At 35.1% G+C, this 22,125-nt stretch overlaps 3 protein-coding genes across 4 annotated transcripts in view; 2 read left to right on the forward strand and 1 right to left on the reverse strand.

Moving 5' to 3' along the window:
• Positions 1 to 7,750, reverse strand: part of zc3h7bb (zinc finger CCCH-type containing 7Bb) — a 35,763-nt gene extending 28,013 nt beyond the window's left edge. The window contains exons 1-10 of the mRNA XM_021480297.3: positions 7,532 to 7,750; positions 6,489 to 6,549; positions 6,335 to 6,371; positions 6,023 to 6,220; positions 5,722 to 5,880; positions 2,502 to 2,582; positions 2,357 to 2,416; positions 1,116 to 1,158; positions 785 to 1,035; positions 415 to 706 (exon numbers count right to left, since the gene is read on the reverse strand). Of these exons, the coding sequence (XP_021335972.2) occupies positions 415 to 706; positions 785 to 1,035; positions 1,116 to 1,158; positions 2,357 to 2,416; positions 2,502 to 2,582; positions 5,722 to 5,880; positions 6,023 to 6,220; positions 6,335 to 6,371; positions 6,489 to 6,547 (1,180 nt within the window). The 5' untranslated portion in view covers positions 6,548 to 6,549; positions 7,532 to 7,750. The remainder of the gene's footprint in view (positions 1 to 414; positions 707 to 784; positions 1,036 to 1,115; positions 1,159 to 2,356; positions 2,417 to 2,501; positions 2,583 to 5,721; positions 5,881 to 6,022; positions 6,221 to 6,334; positions 6,372 to 6,488; positions 6,550 to 7,531) is intronic.
• A 4,131-nt stretch (positions 7,751 to 11,881) lies between these two features.
• On the forward strand, positions 11,882 to 13,452 carry cby1 (chibby 1, beta catenin antagonist). The gene is given in 5 exon segments (NM_001003838.1): positions 11,882 to 12,057; positions 12,187 to 12,292; positions 12,947 to 13,052; positions 13,135 to 13,247; positions 13,359 to 13,452. Coding segments are annotated over 4 exon segments (378 nt in total). The 5' UTR covers positions 11,882 to 12,057; positions 12,187 to 12,214; the 3' UTR covers positions 13,440 to 13,452.
• Positions 13,453 to 15,165: 1,713 nt separating this feature from the next.
• slc16a8 (solute carrier family 16 member 8) lies at positions 15,166 to 22,111 on the forward strand. Of its 2 annotated transcripts, XM_021480115.3 has the most exons (5): positions 15,166 to 15,453; positions 17,526 to 17,753; positions 17,851 to 17,994; positions 20,805 to 21,629; positions 21,731 to 22,111. In XM_021480115.3, exons 2-5 carry the CDS (start codon positions 17,537 to 17,539, stop codon positions 21,904 to 21,906), a joined length of 1,362 nt encoding a protein of 453 aa, XP_021335790.2. In that variant the 5' UTR covers positions 15,166 to 15,453; positions 17,526 to 17,536; the 3' UTR covers positions 21,907 to 22,111.
• The last annotated feature ends 14 nt before the right edge of the window (positions 22,112 to 22,125 follow it).

Here is a 22,125-nt window from a genome sequence, read left to right on the forward strand (position 1 = left end):
GTGGATGATAATTGTGGACACTCAAGAAAACAGTTGGGGAAATTAACTCAAGCTAGATTTTATAAATATCCAAGCTAACTGCGTACTCAAAAGTAAAACATTTCTCAAATTTTAAAAAATAATTTACTTAAAAAGCCTTGGACAACCTTTCCACAAACGGTTTCCTAAAAACTTAAAAAAAAAAAAAAAAAACCTCAAGGACTTGACATCAGGCAGTTGTTTTGGATTCCCAAATGTTTTAAATGCACAGCCACTCAACTTGGCCAGACTCTGCTCGTTTATATGTAGAGTTGTGCAGCACTCGTGAGCACTGCAAGCTGAAATGATGTTTACACACCAAAAGCAATCATTCGCTAACGCCTTGATAACTTCACATTCACCCAGGCGAACTTAAACCAGCCTTTAGAGACTCACCAGGAAGTGTGTACTCGGAAAGTGAATCCAGTCCCCCTGTGATCAATGATCCTTTCCCTGCAGTGTCAGCAGCCCCAGAACTGAAGGAACCAAGAGACTCCATTGTCTGGGAAGAGGCTTCGCTTTGACCCAATGCTGTAAAGGGCTCCAGTGGTGGAAGTGGACTGACAGCAGAGTTGAAAAATTGAGCTGCGAGCTGAGGTGTGGATCCTGGAAGACCCGGAGAGTATGGAGGCCTCAAACCCACAGCAGTGTTAGGTAGGTTTGTAGGAATGGCACCTTGAACTGGGTTCTAATGACAAGAGGAATAATCAGTAAATGCATTGACCCATCCAACATTAAATGACCATGTCTTTTCTATTGCACTCACCACGCTGACCTCTGCCCCTTTGGGAATACTTTCCAGCAAGGTGTCCAGACATGAAGTGTCCTCATTCATTACACATTCTCCCATGTGTTCAGATACAGGCACGGAGTATGGCACCCGTCCCGACGGCTCCTGGCTTGGGCTTTCTGGCATGTCTTGGGGCTCAACTGGGTCCAGTGAAGGAATCTGTGGGTCATCACTGACAGGAATTGGTGTAGCCAGAGGGGCAGGGATGCATTGGGCACTTGTTAAGTCTGTGGAAGAAACAGATAAGCAAACTGAATCACCCAACTCATTTGCACAATCTTTTTTATACATGTATGGTTGTAAATACCTGATCCAATATCATTCAAAGTCTCAAGACCATTTGAGGAGGTCTGGAAAAAAAAGGGGGGGAACAAGGCAATTTGCACATTTAATCCAAATTCTGAAAAAATAAATATAATTTTATATTAAAGGTGCAGTAGTTGATTGTCTTCAGAAACATTTTAGTTGTGCTGGTTAAGTCTCTTCACATTCCAATAGTGCAGATTGAAGTAAATGATCTGAATGTATTTGTATGTATTTTTATATTCTGAGTAAGACTAAAAAATGTTTGTTCAATTTAAAATTGTCAGGGTGAAAAATAACTCAATTAAGACAGGTAACTCAAACTCTGTCAACAAATTTAAAATTGTATTTCTGCGCAGCCTCTTTATGCAGGAGTATCATCAATTGTGAGAGCATGTGAAGTGGTCACGTAGAGCTGACAGAAAGACACCAGGCAAACTCTGCATCAGCCTAAACTTCTTTCTGAAAAAACCCTAAACAATAATTATATATATATATATATATATATATATATATATATATATATATATATATATATATAAAACATTACACGATATTTCAGCTTTTAGCACTCTTTTTCTGATCAGATTTTTATTTAGCTGAATAACAAAACATAAGTAAATGTGCTCTTCCACCTAATCAGCTTTACTGAGGTGAAGTTTGATTTATATTCGCACATTCATTCATTCATTCAACAGTGACAGCCTGCGACACGCTCCCACTCTGTTACTTTGAATACTCAGTCTGAAATAGTGGGTAGGTATGACTTCAAAACAACATTAGCACTATTTCATTGACTGTGAACAATGTTGTATTTTATAATCACTGGCAGAATATATGATTTCACTATTTAGAATTTGCAAACAATGATTTTGCTGAAATTATTTTATTAAGGAGAAAGTTTGAATGTGCAGATATAAAACCAACTTTACCCCAATGCCAGTTTTGGGGAAATATAATTCCTGCACCCGCTGGCCTGTCAACAACTACGCTGGACAAAATGCTTGTCCCCATAGAGTTTTTTTATTTGGTGAATGACATGACCTAGTGTTATATAAGGCTGTATATTGTCTTTAAATCATCATCTATTCGGTGCGCGTAATGAGGCGTGGCTTTGGATGGCAGGGGAGGAAAGTAAATTTTCAAAGCAATTATGCTAATTCCAGCATTCTGGCTGATCACCTACTGCACCTTTAAGTGTATGTATTTTTTTATTAACAAACTTTGTTGTTTAATTTAACTTGCCTCCCCAGTAGGAGAATTAGTTTCTCCATTGTTGTCTGTCCCAGATGTTGTAGAATCAAGCTGAAATAAAAAAAGGTGTTTTAGGAAGGGCAGAACTGTAAACAGCAATAATTTAAACTAATGACATTTTATCTAAAGGACAAACCTGAGGGCTGACGTATGCTTTGCGGATTTTCAAACCAAGTTTGTTGGCTAGATCCTGAGCAAGCTCACTGACTTGCCTGTCCTGTTTAAAATAAACCAATCTGTTAGTTAAATGAATACACAAAATAAATCATACTAATACACTTCATATATTATAAATATAAATAAATGATGTTCCTATAGTAGTAAAACACTTGAGTCTGTATGATTTATTTAGCATTTTTGTTAAGGCTACACTTGCCCACTAAACCAAACAAATAAACAAAACAGTATAACTAAAATATTATATTTGCATTAATATATTTATAAAAGCTTAAGTCTCTGCAGGCTTTACTTTACTCTCACGACTCTTCACATATTATGCTAATATGGAGCTCATAAATTATTAGTAATGTTGAAAATGGTTGTGCTAATTAATACTATTTTATATCATTCAAATAACAGTAAATATACTTATGATGCTTCAAATTATTATTAATTTAAGGGATTCTTGGAAAAATAATTAAAAAAGGTTAATAAAAATTAAATCACTTGAAGCATCATAAACATCAGTTTGGAAGCATTTATAATCACATGGTCCAAGTGGCCCAATTCTGATTTTTCTCTCATGTGGCACAGATCAGAAATGAACCACGCAGGGAAAACATCACAGATTTAGCTATTTACAGATCAGTTTCAGACCTCTTTCAATTGTGGAAATCAATCTGACACGATGCAGACAAGTGCATTTGCATCTGCCATAGGGAGAGATCAGACTGGCTCTTGATGAGAATTGTACATCACTAGTATTTGATGTCAACACAAGAGACACCAACCAGGATCATAAGACTCTCTTCAATTGCACAGTGGAGGAAAAAGATTTGATCGATAGTAGGTTTAAAGTTTGCTGACTTTTAAATGGATAGTTCACACAAAAATGAAAAATTTTGTCATCTTCGCTCAACCTCCACTTGTCTGAGTTTTTTTTTTCCATTTAAAGTCTGTGTAAAGCAATATTAAAGTTCCGAGTGTGTCACACAATAAAAAAATGCATTATTAACTCTTTCCCTACCACCGATAAGTTTTTAATTGTATACCATGTTTTAGGTAATTTACGAAATGTAAGACAATCAAATAAAGTAAACGTTAGATCATGTGTAACAGTTATAGCTAAACAGCTTTCTTTTGGCTTATTCTCTTCTTTATCAGTGCTCACCACAGTGAAATGAGCTGCCTCTGTCAATCTGGAACAAGTTACATGTTTTTTTTTTTTTTAATACATCAAATGTTTGTGTATTTGATCTTTCTGTATTCAGTTAATGATAAAACATGACCACATGAAGACAGAAAAAAATGCTTTTCTAAATAATATTGTCATATATTCCTTGCAGAAAATATACTGGCCTGTCAATTTTAGGTAAAAATCATAAACTTAAAAAAATATGCTGACAAGTAAAGAGTTAACAATCCCTCTAGTAATCAAAATCTCTGATAAATTAGCAGGACTCTCTTACGCTCTCAAACGGCTGGAGGCAATAAAACCACGCCCACTCAGAGGAAAGTGAGTCTTTCTCAACAATCAAATCCACTGCTACAACCTGAATAGATGCTTCCTCTGGTAATGTTACCTCATTTGGCTTTTTACAGACATACATGATTGAGTGCGCTCAAATAGATAACAACATGGGTCAGAGCTGTGCTGAAACCTTCTTCAATGTCATTGTGGCTCAAAATTGCTTAGCAACATCAGAGTGCTCCAATGTGCTTTACAATAAAGAGAAAGCAGTACAGCTTGCGCTTACATGTGCTTTAGATGCAAACTGTGAATACTGTGCTTTGGTGATGCAATTTATAAATTGTCCATACATAAGAAAAAAACAATTCTAACCAAATTTTAGCTGATTGCACACCCTCTCTATCTCTACTGGAGTCATCAGTGTCAGTATGGTTAAAAAAAAAAACTATAGTATTTAGTATAAATTCCTAGAGTATATTTTCATGTGGGTGCCAGATGACTGAAAAGAGATTAGTTACAATTTTCTAGTTCTTTTTACCTTGGACATTTTTGGTAACATTTATTGTTATTTTATATTTGTTTACTATATCTGTTTTCCCATTCTGATTCCGATACCTAATTATTCAAATGTTAAAATGACTTTAATTAAATTAAATACTCTTAAGAATAAAATAGTGTTCACTGGAAGAGTGTACTTGCATAATGATGCTATTATAGTGTCAAAATGGTCCTAAAATCACAATAATATTGCTTATTGCAATACATTGTGTTGCTATATTCTGATAATAAACAGTGAAAGTAATAAAATGAACAGTAAAAGTAACTCAATATTAAGCAAAAGAATCAATGACACAGTAGGTGTTATGAGGATAGGGAGGGAGCCACAGATTGTATGAGACACAGTATATGACGTGCATAAACACTATATGATGTGCATTAATTTTTCAAATTGAGCTTATAAACAGGTCGGTACCAGACATTGAGGTTGTCAGCATGGTGCATTAAGTAAAATAAACAATGATAATAAAAGAAATAAACGGAAAAAAAAAAACAAGAGAAAGGGGAAAATATATTAAACTAAATAGGCTGTGGGTGGCACGTTCTTTAAACTTGTGGTTTTACGTCAAGAAAAAGTTGTACGTTTTTGCTATATCAGCAGCACTAATACTCATCTTGAAGGCACAGATCAAAACAAAAATGCAAGATAGGCAACCATTCACTCCAAAGTAACTCCCTCCAGTCTCAGAACCTTGACATGTTCCAAAAATGGCAACCAAACATTAGAAAATTTGACCACTGAACCTTGAAGATTATGTTTAATTTTTTTTCTAATTCAACAAAAAAATAAGGCATCTTTTATCCACTGATTATGGGATGGGGGTTTAGGAGACTTCCACTGCAACAAAATGCACCGCCTAGCTAATAATGACAGAAAAGCTTCAGCTATACATTTATGACATTCAGAATGTGTTTGGAAAAAGCTCAGAAATCTCTTCACCCTGACTTTAACACAAAATCCAAATTCTTTCCTGGTATAGATGTCAATGACATCAGTTTCCAGTATTATTAATAAAAAATCCTCTTTGTGTTTAAACAAAAAAAATAACTTGCAAAAGTGAACAAGCACTTGATTGTGAGTCAATTTCCATTTTTGGGTAAACTGTAGTGTTTTAAGTACTGTAAAATACAAATAAATATGCAATTGATTCTACAAATGAAAACATACGTGAGGAGCAGTTAGTAGGCATCCAGTGCCGCACTCATAAGCCTCTCTAAATCGGCCCTGGTCCCTCAGACAAAGTGCCTTCCTGTAGAGAGCCCTGCGACTGCCCTCTGACACACACAGTGCACTGTCACAGTCCTGCACTCCCCGCTCGTACTCGCCCTAAGCACACAACACAAAACAAATCTGATTTGCAAATAACACATATACAACATGTAACTGTTCTTGTCATTTCCGTACAATGAACTTCTCAGTTTACATGACTTACATGATTTACACGTCAACCAATGAAAATCAAGCTCACCAGACTATAATGTGCAGCTGCCCGGTTTACATAAAGGCTCTCTAACAGCTCAGGAGGAATGACCAGAGCTTCTGACTGAGCGTAGCGAGCTACATTCACACCCTCGCTGTAATGGACTGCTGCCTGTCTCCATTCTCCATCACGATACACTGCATTACCTTCATCCAGCAAATTACAGACCAGCTGAGTCAGGAATGCCTGGGAAAAGAAAGAAAGAGTGTTTCCATTTAAAATTACGCTAGCAAAATACAATCACAATGGATTATCTAGGTGGGGCATTTTTTCTTAAGGGATAATACAAGTAAGTCATACCTCATAACCTTCAGGTTCGGGAAAAGGCAAAGATGACCTGTGGCAAAAAGAAAAAGTACATCAAGCAATATTTGGATTATTCCACATAAAGAGAGAGCGGAGGAGAGTCTGTTAACATCATATCTGTATTGTGGAAAGAAAACTACAAACTTACTGGATGAAGCCCAAAGCTTTTTGTATTTCTTCCTTGCGCTTTTGTCGTTCTAGATCCATAGCTGCAACATATCACAACAATTTACAACATGCATCAATCATGAAAAAAACTAACAACAAAAAACAAGCAATTACTACAAATGGTTTATAATAAAAGTAAAATATATAACATTCTACATGAAAACATTTGAGTTGTGTGTTTTTTTCCTAGCAAGCAAACGATGTTGAATACTGGGGTGGAAAACGTAATGGCAGTAATTAGTCAAGAAGAAAACTAAAGATGAAAAGTTGTATACACTTAATTAAACACAATCATGGCAACTAAATTATAACTGTATGCAAAAATACTAAGTATTACAGACATATAATCTTCAAGGCCTTTGAGGGAAGCAAGTGTGAGCACATCCCCGAGCTCGCCTAAGAGAAACACCCCCTAATGTAACTCTCTCATGACTCGATGAGATAACAAACAACTAGCATTATTACCATATCGGTACTTGATAACACTCATCGATGGATATCGCTATACAAGACATTTTACACCGATATGTGATTGAAATGAGCTGTACGTGCTACACAATGAAAAAGTTAACTTGCACTGGTTGCGGGTTAGCATTAGCTTTACCGCGAGCTAGCGCCCGGCTAGCCCGCTAATGCTGTCAACTTCAGATTTGTTTACACCAATTATTATCAATGATGAGTTTAGTTTACCCACACAAAACGTTACCAACAAAGATCTAAAACGCATATTTACAGTTTAGCATTTTAAAATTACAACCCAGCGGAGCGTTTCTACACCGGATGGTATAAAATCGCTTTAAAAAATCTCCTGGTAGCCAATTAGCAAGCTAACTTACATTTTCCGATCTGCTGCAGCGAGGCCGCATTTAAAGATATTTTAGCTTTATTCATAAAGCAGCAAAGGAACTAATGAAAGCTACAATGCTTTGATTTTAAAGATGTTAAACATAAGTCAGTTTGATTAAAAAGTCAAGCTAAGAACCATGCTAAAACACAAGCTTGTTGGAAGGACATTCAACCCACCTAAGACTTTAGATCTTCTCTTCCACTAGAAGCTGTTGTTAAAGAAATAAATCCCTTGAATAGTCAGGTAGAAGGTTTGAGTGTTTTATTCCTTCGAAATCATTATTTTAATTCATTCGCCTGCCCCGAATCAGCGGACAGATCATGTGCGACTTGAGCCGTTTGGTTTACCCCAAGTTGCGCTCAAGTTTAACTCAACCGTCCAGACTGTGAGGTCCTAAAGGCAGAGAGACGGATCCTTTTTTTGTTCAAAGTAGAGCATTCAGCCACTAGGGGCATGGGTGATTTTCTGTAAAAAAAAAAAAAAACTTGGCAACTCTTTCATGAGGAAAAACACAAAGCTCTACTTTGCTTATAATAAAAATGTTAACTGTATGCCCATGATAACAGTGAAAAGCATTTAGGAATCTGTGTCATCCATACACGCATTTTCCCTCATGTTTGAGGAAAATTCATTCATTTTCCTTTGGTTTAGTCCCTTTATTCATTAGGGGTCGTCACAGTGGAAGGAACCGCCACTTATCCAGCATATGTTTTACACAGTGGACGCCCTTCCAGCTGCAACCCAGTACTGAGAAACATCAATACACATCATTCACTTACATACACTATAGTTTACAATTTGGTTTATTCAATTCACCTATAGCGCATATGTTTGGACTGGGGGAAACTGGAGCCAGAGGAAACCCATCCGAACACAAGGAGAACATGCAAACTCCACACAGAAAGGCCGACTGACCCAGCCGGGATTTGAACCAGCAACCCTCTTGCTCTGGGGCGACAGTTTGCACTGAGCCACCATGTCGCCCGTTTGAGGAAAGAATAGAGTTAAATATTTTTAATTGTCTGTTGTAAAAGTACAACAGGGCCTCAGTGGTCAACTTTAGTACTATCATTCACACTTCAGTGCTCATTTAGGATGTCATAAAAGTAGGCTATTCAAAATGAATTTAACCTCGTTATAAAAAAATAAAGTAATCAGTGTAAGAAATGAAAATGTAGAGACAGTGAATGTGTAAGACATCTAGCTCATTGGTTTCAAATCGTTTAGAAGTCACATTCCTCCAAAATATGATCATAATTGAGTGATGTAAAAATCTGGTAAAAGGCATCTAAATAGCTTCTAATTCATTCATACATTTTCTTCGACTTTATTAATCAAGGGTCAACACAGCGGATGCCCTTCCAGCTAAAACCCAGTACCGGGAAACACCCATACACACTCACACACACATCCATTCATTGTCTTTTCAGCTTAGTCCCTTTAATAATGTGGGGTCGCCACAGCGGAATGAAATGCCAACTTATCCAGTATATGTTTTACAAGGCGGATGCCCTTCCAGCTGCAACCCATCACTGGGAAACATCCTACGCACTCATTCACACGCAAACACTACAAACAATAGGTTTCCCAATTCACCCATACCATGTTTTTGGACTTGTTGGGAAAACTAGAGCACCCGGAGGAAATCCACATGAGCACGATGAGAACATGCAAACTCCACACAGAAATATTAACAGACCCAGCCGGGACTCGAGCCATTAACCTTCTTGCAGAGAGGTAACAGTGCTAACCACTAAGCCAACAAGTCATCCCATAGTTTCTAATATAAAGAAGCAGTTTTTACTGTGAAGTCTTTGTTCCTACTGTTACATTATTACATTCTTTCTGGTCATTATAGTATTTTTTTACTGTAACTAGATTACTTAACTACATATAAACTTAAATGTATTTATTTACTTATCAATTATTATAATTACATTATCTATCTATCTATCTATCTATCTATCTATCTATCTATCTATCTATCTATCTATCTATCTATCTATCTATCTATCTATCTATCTATCTATCTATCTATCTATCTATCTATCTATCTATCTATCTATCTAAGCTTTTCACTCTTCATAGGCATAGCACACGTGCTGCTGCTCATGATGTTACAATAAAAGTGATTTGATTTGATTAAATTCAATTAATAGACATTTGTCCAACGCTATTCTTATATTTATTTTAAGCCTTTTTTGAATAATATATTAATTTGTATCTTGTTTAATAATTATTGGATTACTGCATGTTAAGATGTTTGAGTTTGATGAATGAGTCATTTTATGGGAAGAAAAGAGGTATGTAATATTTAGCTTTTTACATTTTTTTTTTACTATTATTATTACATATATATTTGTTTATTGAAGTGTCAGGAACAATACATTTAGCTTTCAAAGCTGTAAACTTGTTTGAGTTTCAAAATATCCTCCTTTTTTAAGTGTCCACTTTAGTGGACACCAGGCATATGATTGATAATGACTGCATGTTGTAGAAGGCAGAACTGAAGCAGAGAGGATTCTTTATAAAATAGTTGAGGTAGACTCTGACATAGTGTCTGACAATCAGACAATTAGAGAATTAGAGACAAATAGAGAATGGCGATAATTTTTAAATTGCTTTTATTTTAATTTGTTTTGGATCATCACTTTTCATCACATCACTTTTTTATTTTGGCTCTTTTTCAGACTAAACTGTTTGAGGTATTTCGATACAAAAGGGAAAAATGTCTCTCTCTCTCTCTCTCTCTCTCTCTCTCTCTCTCTCTCTCTCTCTCTCTCTCTCTCTCTCTCTCTCTCTCTATAGAGTGGAGGAACTATGACGTCAATTTGTATGCAAAAACCCGGAAGCGAGTTAGCATTTTAGCAGTTCCGGTTCCCTCGTCCCAAAGTCAATGGGTTTTTTGAATGGGGTTTCAGTAAAATCGCTTAAATAAGGTCCGTGGCAAACACAAACTCAAAATACTTTCACGTTTTGTTCTACGACATAAAACACATCAGTTACAGCACACTTTTGAATTTTTAAATCGGTAATGCTTCTTTAAAAAGACGGTTGCTATCAAGTTGCTAATTGGGACTACAGGCGGTGTCGGAGACATTATACGTCATCGAGCTGATCTGGTCTGGAGCGCAGCTCGCTTGTGTTGGGCATTTGGATAGTCTGTTATTTAGGTATTTTCATGAATAGTATTTTATAGTTTGTAGTATTTTTCTAATTGGGAATTCAGATTGTGTGTAGATAATTCCTTCACTTGTAAAGGCTGTCGAGACAGATTCATTTGTTGATAATTTATTTTAATAAACAATATTATGAAGATACTGCTTATTAGTGCAGCCTGTCTCTGTCCTGCTCTCAGTAATGCAAACGTGTGAATAAATGTGTAGAAATACATGCATGTTAACTGTCATTTTAACGTGATCAAGTGATTTTCGTCGGGTCTTTCTTCTTCATCTGAACACATTTTACTCAGTCATAACTGCAATATTTACACTCCTCCGTAAAATGTACAGCATGTGACTGTATGGGCTGCTTTTCAGTGTATATCGTGACAAAAAAGGAATTTTGAATGTTGCTATGTCCATGACGGAACTTCATTTCTGTCGTCTGTTAAGGTAAGCAGACTGTGTGCACGCGAGCAATACACTTATTTAAATATGTCTGATGATAATACTATGTAGGCAGATTTATACACAGTTTTAAAACTTTTAGAACAACCGTAAAGCAAAACAGATGTATTTCCCACGTAAAAACGATCCAAAAGGCACAGGTCTATGTATTTTTGCGTATTTATTTGTTTATAATATATACCGTGGATTATAATGTAATAAACAGAGAGATTAACTCTTTGTCATGGACATTATTTCTAAAAATAAGCTTGATAAGTCGTCTGTAGCAGGGTGGGGCTGACGTCACAGACGAGCGCCCCCAGGGCTCTGTAGTCCGTTTATAGCCTAATGTTAGCTTTTTAACTCTTGCGTTTGCATTTAAGATCCAAAAGTGTTCAAAGTTGTATTTTCGTGTGAGGATTATTCTGCTGGACAAAACGTGTAAGTGTAATGAACCGTGTTTGAACACGGAGATTATTATTTGCAATCTTCGAAAAGTCTATGGGAAAATCCCATAGGGATTTTCACGAGGGAACCAGTTTTATGCTAGCAGCCGATTAGCCTACAAAGTGACGTCATAGTTCCTCCACTCTATATATATATATATATATATATATATATATATATATATATATATATATATATATATATATATATATATATATATCAAGATATATAATGATATAATGTATACATTTCAAATAATAAATGTTTTTTGTCCTTATATTTTCACGAATCCCCTAGCTCACCAGAAAATCTTTAAGATCAGTGTAATCTATGAATGTAACCTCTGGATCCAGTGAAAACGCCTCAGAATTTTAGCAGGCGTTGGATATTTTTGAAAGGGTACTTTTATCTAACAAATATTAACTTCCGGCGTTGCTAGGCTCCCCCCGGAATTAGCCGTTTGTTTACACATGTCTCTTATGGTTTCAGGAGCATCTAAGAAGCTGTCGTGAGGAAAATGCGTTTGTTTTATAAAAGCAGTTTCACTCCATCAATAAATTGAATACTATGTGTTAATAACGTGCATGTAAGTTACTAGTAAGTTAGCGCGAATCTCGAAGCTAACGGTAGTCTCACCTCCACGTTTGGTGAGTCACTTTGAGATCAAGATGAACTTTTTTGACTTTTGTTCAACTTTAGTTGACTGTAATCAAAGCCGAACTCGAACACCATCACGCTGTAAATGTTGTCGATTTACGCTTGTGTTATTGATGCAGGTTAAGAAGTCAGACTATCTACTTCAAAATGCCCCTCTTTGGCAATATTTTCAGTCCCAAGAAAACCCCACCTCGAAAGTCTGCATCGCTTTCCAATCTACATACAGTAAGTACACGTTTCTGTTAATTAAACCAATATCCCTATAAAAAATTGACCATGTTTTAACTGCAAAAAAGGAAGAAGAAAAACTGTGGTTGTTGTAGGAAACAATAGTAACTTACAGTGCTTACATCCCATTTTGAAATTGAAAAAAAAATTATCAATTTTTCAGTGAATATGAGCAATATATATATTGAGGCATTTTAACAAAACAAATTTATCAAACAGATATATTTATTCAAAGTATATTTTAGTCACAGAACATCTTTAAAAATGTAAAGATAATACAACAAATTCATGAAAAAATACAAACTACATTTCAACAAAATATATATGTAAATATTGTATGTATATATAAATATGTATATATTTTTTTGTTTCTCTTGATTTTTTCAATTTTTTTGCTATTTTTATTATTTCTATATTTTCCCCTAACATATAAATTTGTACTACTAATTTTTGAACATCCTATAGAAATATCAATTAAAATGAAAGATTTGTGGGGAGTATACTCATAAATTGCTGAGTACTGTAACCACAAACTCACTTAACGTTAGCATTATCCATACAGTATCCTATACTAAAATTTCATATAATCATCATATATATATATATATCATCGTATTAAAAATTTGTATCCATTATATGTTCTTTTGAAAGTTGGATCGGTCGACCCGTGAGATTGAATTGGGTCTGGAATATGGATCTCCTGTGATGAACATTGGTGGTCAGAGCCTCAAATTCGAAGACGGACAGTGGATTTCAGGTATGGCCTTGCATGCTGCAACAGTACCCCCAATACATATAATGACAATTAGCCGTAATAAATAAATTTGTCGACACCTCAGAATCAGGTGGAAATGTGTCAGGAAAAGAAGTTCAGCGACTAAAGAAGAGGAATCTACAGTTAGAGGAGGAGAATAATCTGCTCAGGCTGAAGATTGAAGTTCTTCTTGATATGGTGAGAGTTAAAGGATTCTCATTTCGAAAGCTGCCACATCTTGAAAACATAGCAATATTCTTTATAATTATGTGGTGTCAAATTTGATGGATTGTTATTCATCCTTTCCAGCTTTCAGAATCGACAGCAGAAACACATCTAGTACAGAAGGAGCTTGAAGATATGAAGAGCAGTTCTAGGAGAAAGAAATAAAGGGAGGACACCTTTTATATTACTTTGTATATTTAGCTTTTTTTACATTTCATTTGCTATTTTTATTGGCAATTATGTTAGGAGTCAATGAAGAAAAGTTTTTTAAGGATATGCATAACCGGTCAAAAGTTTGGGGTCAGTTTTAAATTGTTGAATATTTATTACATTTGAAATAACTGCTTTCTTATTGTATGAAGTTTTAAATGAAATCTATACTCCAGTGATTATTGCTTTTATTACTATTACCATTAATAATAATATTATTAATAACAACAATAATAAGTAATGTCTGAAGGATCATGTGACTCTGAAGACCGGAGTAATAAAGCTGAAAATTCATCATTAAATCACTGGAATAAATAACTAAATAAAAATATAAACTACTTTTGGACACTTATTTTATAGTGCAATAACATTTCACAATTTTACAAATTGTACTGTACTGTTGATAAAATAAATGCACCCTTGGTGAGCAAGAGAAGCTTATTTTAAAACATTTAAAAACCCGACCGACCTCAAACTTTTGACCAATAGTGTATAAAATTTGTTTCGATTTTTTTTTTTATATTACCTTAAAAGCTGCTCCATTTCAAAAAGAATCTTTGTTTTTTTTTTACATTCATACCAAAAATCATAAACACAATAGTGCAAAATTGATTTATAAATACAGGACAATCTTGTCCAGCGTATTTACAACTAGAATCATCATTATGCAAAATCAAAATACTTTTTAAACATACCAGTGCTGCCCCAAAATACGAATTATGTTTAATTGAAATATTTTTTACTTTGTAGCTATATTCGTCAAGCCATTACCTATTATTAAAAAGAAACATTTCATCATTTAAAATATAATAATATGCTCAATCACGTCTGTTCTTTTATATATTTTAATAACTACAGGTCTGAATAAGTATGCTTTCCATATTTCCATATTCCATATTTTGACGCTTTGTTCTCACAAATATTGATAAATATTTATAAATATTATTTTATAAATATTTGAAACATTAAAGTAATTTGCTTGCATTTATATGCTTTCTATGAACATAAAATCGCTTAAGTGAATTTAATTTGATGACACTCAAATGTCTTTGACTCATAAATAATAAAAACTAGGTTCATATAAAGGCATCTTTATGCATACTTTTTTTTTTCATTAAAAGTTGTTTGTATTGTGTTTTAAAGTGACTCCCCCCAAAGCTAAATCTTTCATAAAACATGCTGCTGATTTCAATCAAATGATTTCAGATCACATAAAAAGCTGAAATTCTCACTCTTTGTGTTTGAATACAATAACCTGTAACTCTCCATGTGTAGTTCTGAACGTGTATTCAAATCACAGAAAAACAAATACACTCTTTCTTCGGTTTCACAAGATTATCCAAAAGCTGTAAAGGTTTAAACATGTACATGCTGATTTAAGAGGATTTTCATATGGAGTGTGAAGCACGTACTACATGCCTAATGTTATGTAACACTACTCATGTTTTTTCTTTCTTCATTTTTAAAACAATTAAAAGAATATCTGAATAAATGTTGTACTGCATTTATTCTCTAGTGTCATTTTAAAAAATAAAACACAATTGTTTTCTACACACACTCACAGAAGGACTTATTTAACCTCATTTAATTTTCACTAAAGCACAAAGCTGCTTAAATCTTTGTAATGACTCTGTGTTGTTTTTAGATTGAAAATACACTCGGCAAATGACTGTATTAATGTTCGAAAAACAGCCAAACAAGAGTTCAAATAAAACAAATAATTCCACTGTCCGGGAATTTTACCTCATTTCCCATGAGTAAGAGCCTTGTCGGGCATTACAGCTTATTAGTAGGAAGTTTGGGAAAAAGAAGGCGGTGCACCAGAAGGTTTATTTAGCAGATTATTCTTAAAAGTAATTCATATGTATGTGGCTCGCTTGATGACACAAGACTTGTTTATCTATATTAAATCCATGATGTTAATTAATGGGTTTACAACTACTTGAAGAGATTTTGAGAGATATATAAGGTAAGACTTTTTACTTGTATTCTGAGTTGCTTAAAAACAGTCTAATAATCGTTCACAAGCTATTTTATCCATATCTGGATTTTTAATCTTCCAGGGTTAGGGATTATTTTAATAATTGCCATATGCAGATGTTACATTTAAAGTCTGTAAAATCACACAAAACATTTTCATTTCAAAATATGATTCTGTGAAACATTCATTCATTTGCTTTTCGGCTTAATCCCTTTATTAATCCGGGGTCGCCACAGAGGAATGAACTGCGAACATATCCAGCATATGTTTTACGCAGCGGATGCCCTTCCAGCCACAACCCATCTCTGGGAAACACCCATAAACACACACTCACTCACTCACTCACACTCATACACTACAGACAATTTAGCAAACCCAATTCACCTGTACCGCATGTCATTGATTTGTGGGGGAAACCGGAGGAAACCCACGCAAACGAAGGGAGAACATGCAAACTCCTCACACAAACACCAACCGACCCAGTTGAGACTTGAACCAGCAACCTTCTTGCTGTGAGGCGACAGCACTACCTACTGCGCCACTGGGTTGCCTCTGTGAAACACAGTAAAAATAATGATGACTTTTATGTTAGATCATCAACCCATTTTAAAGTAGCAGACAATTACAATAACGTTCAAAAGGTAAACATGCCATTTTAAAAGTTTGCAAGCATATTGATAAAAGTGTAATCCTTTAATATTTGCTTTCTTTTATACATTTCAGTAAGGTCAGAATATATATTTTTTTACATTTCTCCATAAACATATTGTAAGCTAAAAGACAATGGAACATTATTTCACCCACATTTTGTTTTCACAAAAGTTAAACAAAACATAATTTTACTTAAATGAAGATGTGTTTTATGTATAAAGTCAGTTTTGTAAAGTTCATTTGAGGTGAATGCCAAAATGCTACATCTCTGACACCTTTGTGTTGCTTACACTGAAAAAAGTGTTGCATGCAGAACTGTTGCAAACAATTTATTTGTGTTGAATTTAAACAAACAAATTAAGTTTAAAAATGTTCAACATAATTTTTTTGTTTAAATTCCACACAAATAAATTGTTTACAACCACCTTACGTAAAAAAATTTAGTAAATCCAAGGAGTCATCTCTGAATAATTTTTTTCAGTGTAGGGCAGTGTTTCCCAACCCTGTTCCTGAAGGCACACCAACAATATATATTTTAGATGTCTCCCTTATCTGACCCGTTAAGTTCAGCTTTTAGAGTCTCTTTTAATTTTCTGATGATGTTCTGATGAGTTGATTCAGGTGTATTTGATTAGGGAGAGGTTGTAAAATGTGTACTGTTGGTGTGTATTCAGGAACAAGGTTGGAAAATACTGGCTTAGAGATGCCAAGAAGTTTGATTCTGATTTGACCTTGTTAGTGAACTATTTCTTGGTAAACAGATAGTAGAACTAAACCATAATGTGTTCTTAAAATGTCAGTAATAGTAACTTTTTAAAATCTTTATTAAATTCATATGAGCACAAGAAATACTCCTATTTTTTCACCAAATAATAATGTACAAAAGAAAACAAAAACATTTTCTAAACCTGTTAAAACTATTCTTTAGTGCTAAAAAGCAAAAAAAAAATAAAAATAATAATAATATATTATTATTATAATCATTATACAAATCATTTTACACCATTAAATATATATTAAATTGAGCATGAGATGTATTTTCTCTACATGCAAAAATCATACAAACAAAAAGGAGTGATTTAAGCAGGAAGTGAGGACTCATTTAGTTCAATTAATTCAGTCAATAACTTTACCGTGAATGTAGATTGAGATGCTTGCTGATCTATACTATATATAAATCATGAGTGTCATAAGTAGAAATATGACTGTACTTCCTGTGGGTAAATAGAAACGTGGCTTGTGTGCATAAAACTTCCTCTGTAATGTGGCACAGGTGCAAGAACAGCAGCACATGTTCCGTAGTGCATCAACTATATAGAAACGGTTTACATCTTTATTCTTAAAAGATTTCTAGATTCTAATCTGTAATCTAAACTAATACTGAAGCGTTTTTGTGTCTCTTTTGGAAGTCTGAGCAGCAATGGGAGGTATTGTAGAAGATCGAGAGACGGCAGGTGCCCCAGATGGCGGATGGGGCTGGGTTGTTCTTTTAGGAGGTTTTGTCATCACTGGCTTCTCATATGCCTTCCCAAAAGCTATAAGTGTTTATTTCAAAGAACTGATGCATGACTTTGGCTGTGGATATAAAGACACAGCCTGGATTTCATCAATAATATTGGCTATGCTCTACGGTTCAGGTAAGATAATGTAAATTTATTGTTTTCATATGTCAGAAGTCTTCTGACATCTTCTGACAATTTCTAATGGTATATTCATATATTGGATTTAACTCAGGTCCCATTTCCAGCATCATGGTCAATAAGTTTGGATGCCGTCCAGTCATGTTGGTTGGAGGATTATTGGCCTCACTTGGGATGATAAGTGCATCTTTTGCTACCAGCATTATCCATCTTTACATCACTGCGGGTGTCATCACAGGTAACCTAAAGATATTTATTATTTGATTATCAGTTCCAGGTCTCAAACTGATTGTTGAGTCTTTGTATTTCAATAACATAACGTATTACTGTCTAGTAAGTCAATGAATTGTTCGTTTAGCCAGTTTGTTTATATGCTCAGCTCAAAATAATTGTTTAATTTCTGCATAAATGTGTGAATGACAATAAAACACTGTTACAACCTTTTTTGGGTATAGTATTTGAAACAGGTTCTTAAATTTAATGGGTTTAATAATAAATAAGTAATTTTATTTTGCACTCATGGGCCATTTTATTAGGTACACCCTACTAGTACCAGGTTAAACCCCCTTTGCTTTCAGAAATGCCTTAATTCTTTGTGGCATAGATTCAACAAGGTACCGGAAATATTCCTCAGAGAGTTTGGTCCGTATTTACATGATAGCGTCATGCAGTTGCTGCAGATTTGTCAGCTGTACATACATGATCCCAATCTCCCGTTCCATCACATCATTTTTCCAATCTTCTATTCCCCAATTTTGATGAGCCTGTGTGAATTGTAGCCTCAGTTTCCTGTTCTTAGCTGGCCATTTTCCTCTGACCTCTGGCATCAACAAGGCATTTGCGTCCCAGAACTACCACTCACTGGATATTTTCCCTTTTTTGGACCATTCACTGTAAACCCTAGAGATGGTTCTGGGTGAAAATCCCAGTAGTGCAGCAGTTTCTGAAATACTCAGACCAGCCCATCTGGCACCAGCAACCTTGCCACATTCAAAGTCACTTTTATCACCTTTCCCATTCTGATGCTCTGTTTGAAGCACAGGAGATTGTCTTGATCATTTCTACATGCCTAAATGCATTGAGACTGAGAATGATTATGCGCTGAAGGGTCCTCATCCTGTTCTTAAGGACTGATATTTTATTCCATCTAATTTCTTAAGCAAAGATGCTGATGCCAAATTGTACTTCATACTCATTACATACTACTGGCATTGTGCAGTATACTGTATTCAATGACTGTGGACTTGTTTCCAAACATTTCCATGCCTTTTGTCTGTTATTTTCTTTATGTGTGCGTAATTTCCATCCATACTCTAAGCATTGACCACCTTCTTAGTCTATCTCAAGCCTAGGCAAATAACTGAGTATCTGATCTGGCCTCATCAATCTGAGGCCACATTTTAATGATGCCATCATGTACTGTAAACTTCTTACAAAGTATTTACAGTATTTTAAAATAGAAAAATACAAGACAGTATTTTGATACAAAATATTCAGCGGTTTTTATGAACCCTTTTAAAATATAATTACAAAATGCTATTTTAGATTTAAAAATACGCACTTGAAATACATGTATCTTAAATAATGCCCATCCCTGAATGTAATATTTCTCATCTGACAGCATGACATGTAACCATATTAAAAAGAGATGAAGGTGTGCTAACAATTATGGTAAAGACTGCAGCCTCTAAAATCAATTGCTTATGCTCATTTTAAGCCAGAGGAGTTAGCTTAACCTGCACTTATAATAACTGACTTCTATTACACTCATTCCACTGAAGCTTACTCCCATTCAGTTCATGGCACCAATAACACTTCACATCTGACAACATGAGAGGCAAGCATGTTAAAAAGGGAGGAGGGTGCTCTAACAAGAATCAGGATGCTAAAAGACTTCAGTTTTTAATGCACCTCTTGAGGCTGGATGAATGAGGTTTAAAAGGCTCCTGACCTTGCGGATCACTAGACCAATATAATACTTTTTATCTGACAGGATGGGAGGCAAGCATTTTAACAAGAATGCTAAATACTGCAGTCAGTGGTGTCATGAGATAGTGTGCCTCTTGAGGTTTACTTGTATAGCTCTTACTAGCTTGTCCCCATCACCTCATCATAGGTCTGCTCAATTATGGAAAATCATAATCGCAATGATTTAAACTGATTATGAGCTTGTCATATGATCAAAAAGTTGTTTTGATTCATATTTAGTTTTTTCCCCTGTAAATACACTTCAAATATCATGAAATTTCACAATTCCCAATGCCAATGAAAAAAGTTAAATACCAAAATAGTAAAAAAAAAAAAAGTCCTCAAAATTATAGAATAAAATATACAAATAGAACAAACTGTGCTTTAAGCATCCTTGCTGTAAGAATTAAACTTGATCTGTTTTTTTACTAAAGCTACAAAAGCAGTGATTGATTTTGTCTTTGTCCTTGTGTAGTTTGATTAATCATAATAAGCACAGCTGCTGTCACTTTAAGACCATGGTTCCAATTTAGGCTACACATGCCTTTTTGTTGTCAACTTTTTATATTCATTTATTACATAACAAACAGAATTTATGTGAATAATCACTAAGAATAACCACTTTCGATACACTTGAATGTATTTGCCCATTTAGACACACACCTTAAGCTCAAATATGACTTTACATGTGTGTGTTCTGCTCATTTCCGAGGCTGAGAGCATGTACACACTGCATTGTGTCTGACATTGTATCGCTGAGTGATGCAATCTCAGCTTGCATCATAAAGGCTGCATCCAGATAAAATTGGCTCTTTGTGCTATTAAAAACATGAATGCATCAAATACACTTTTACAAAAATCAAGCACGTCCCATGATGCAAAAGTCACATTAAATGATACAAGAAAGGGTGTGGGATATAATGCAATAATCATTTTATCTCGATTAATGTTTTTTCATAATCATTGTGAGTCCAAAATCTAGATTGAAAGTCATGTCATTGCACATCCTTACCTCATTAAGTTGTCGATGTCAGTGTCTTTGCTTCTGTTTTTTTTTTTAAATAATGTGTCTCTTTAAAGGTCTTGGACTGGCATTGAACTTCCAACCATCACTGATTATGCTGGGGGCTTATTTTGACAAGCGCAGACCACTTGCCAATGGACTGGCGGCAGCTGGAAGCCCCGTATTTCTGTCAGCCCTGTCTCCGCTAGGACAATTACTGCTCGATCAGTATGGATGGAGAGGAGGCTTTCTCATTACCGGTGGTCTTCTGCTCAACTGCTGCACATGTGGTGCTGTTATGAGACCCCTGAAACTTAAAGAAAGGAAAGCCTGTAATCAAGAGCTGAAGGAAATGCTGCCTCCTGAGGCTGGACAGGAGAATATAGTTTGTGAAAACAATAACGATAAAAAGCCCAGTAAAAAGAAGCTTCTGGACTTCAGCGTACTTCGTGACAAAGGGCTTATTATCTATATTATTGCAAAATTTATAGTTGTTCTTGGTTTATTTGTTCCGACTATTCTCTTAGTCAACTATGCTAAGGACCAAGGAGTGCCTGACAAGGAGGCTGCCTTTTTGTTGTCTATTATTGGATTTATTGACATCTTTGCTCGTCCTACTTGTGGCGTTGTGGCAGGTTTAAAATGGGTCCGACCCAAGATGTCATATTTCTTCAGCCTGGCCTTGCTCTTCAATGGCCTGACAGATGTGTGTTCAGCTACGAGCACAGACTACAAGGGGCTGATTATCTTTTGTGTGTTTTTCGGCCTGTCTTATGGCATGGTGGGAGCTCTACAATTTGAAGTGCTGATGGGTATTGTGGGAACAAGCAAGTTTTCTAGTGCATTAGGCCTAGTGCTCCTCTTTGAGGCAGTGGCTGTGCTGATTGGACCTCCCTCTGCTGGTGAGTCATGACAAAAACAGGCATCAGAGTGAACCGTGTGTTAGGAAATGGTAGTTTTATCATAATTTGATCAATCTTTTGTTCTTTTTTTTCTCCAACAGGTTATTTGGTGGATAAATACAAGAACTATGAACTGATTTTTTACATGGCTGGCGGAGAGCTGATCACTGCTGGAATATTTCTGGCCCTTGCTTCATTCTGCTGTATTAGCCAAAAGAAACGCAAAGACTCGCCACAAACACAGCAGACATATGTGGAAGTCAATCCTGAAAGATAAACAGTAAAGAGATGTTTTTGTTTTTGCAGTGGGACATTTTGTTTAGCTATTTATGTTATTGTAATGAGTGTCTTGTTACATGAGCGTATTTAGATTTTCTAATTCCTGCATATTAATTTGTATTATTTTACAAATCAGTGAGAACATATTTGATTATGGTTCAACGAATAAAATGTCTAAGGTAATAAAATGAAAAGCAAGAGTGCCATGTTATTAGAA

The sequence above is a fragment of the Danio rerio genome, chromosome 12 (assembly GCF_049306965.1).
Source record: "Danio rerio strain Tuebingen ecotype United States chromosome 12, GRCz12tu, whole genome shotgun sequence".
In the NCBI taxonomy this organism is placed as follows: domain Eukaryota; kingdom Metazoa; phylum Chordata; class Actinopteri; order Cypriniformes; family Danionidae; genus Danio; species Danio rerio.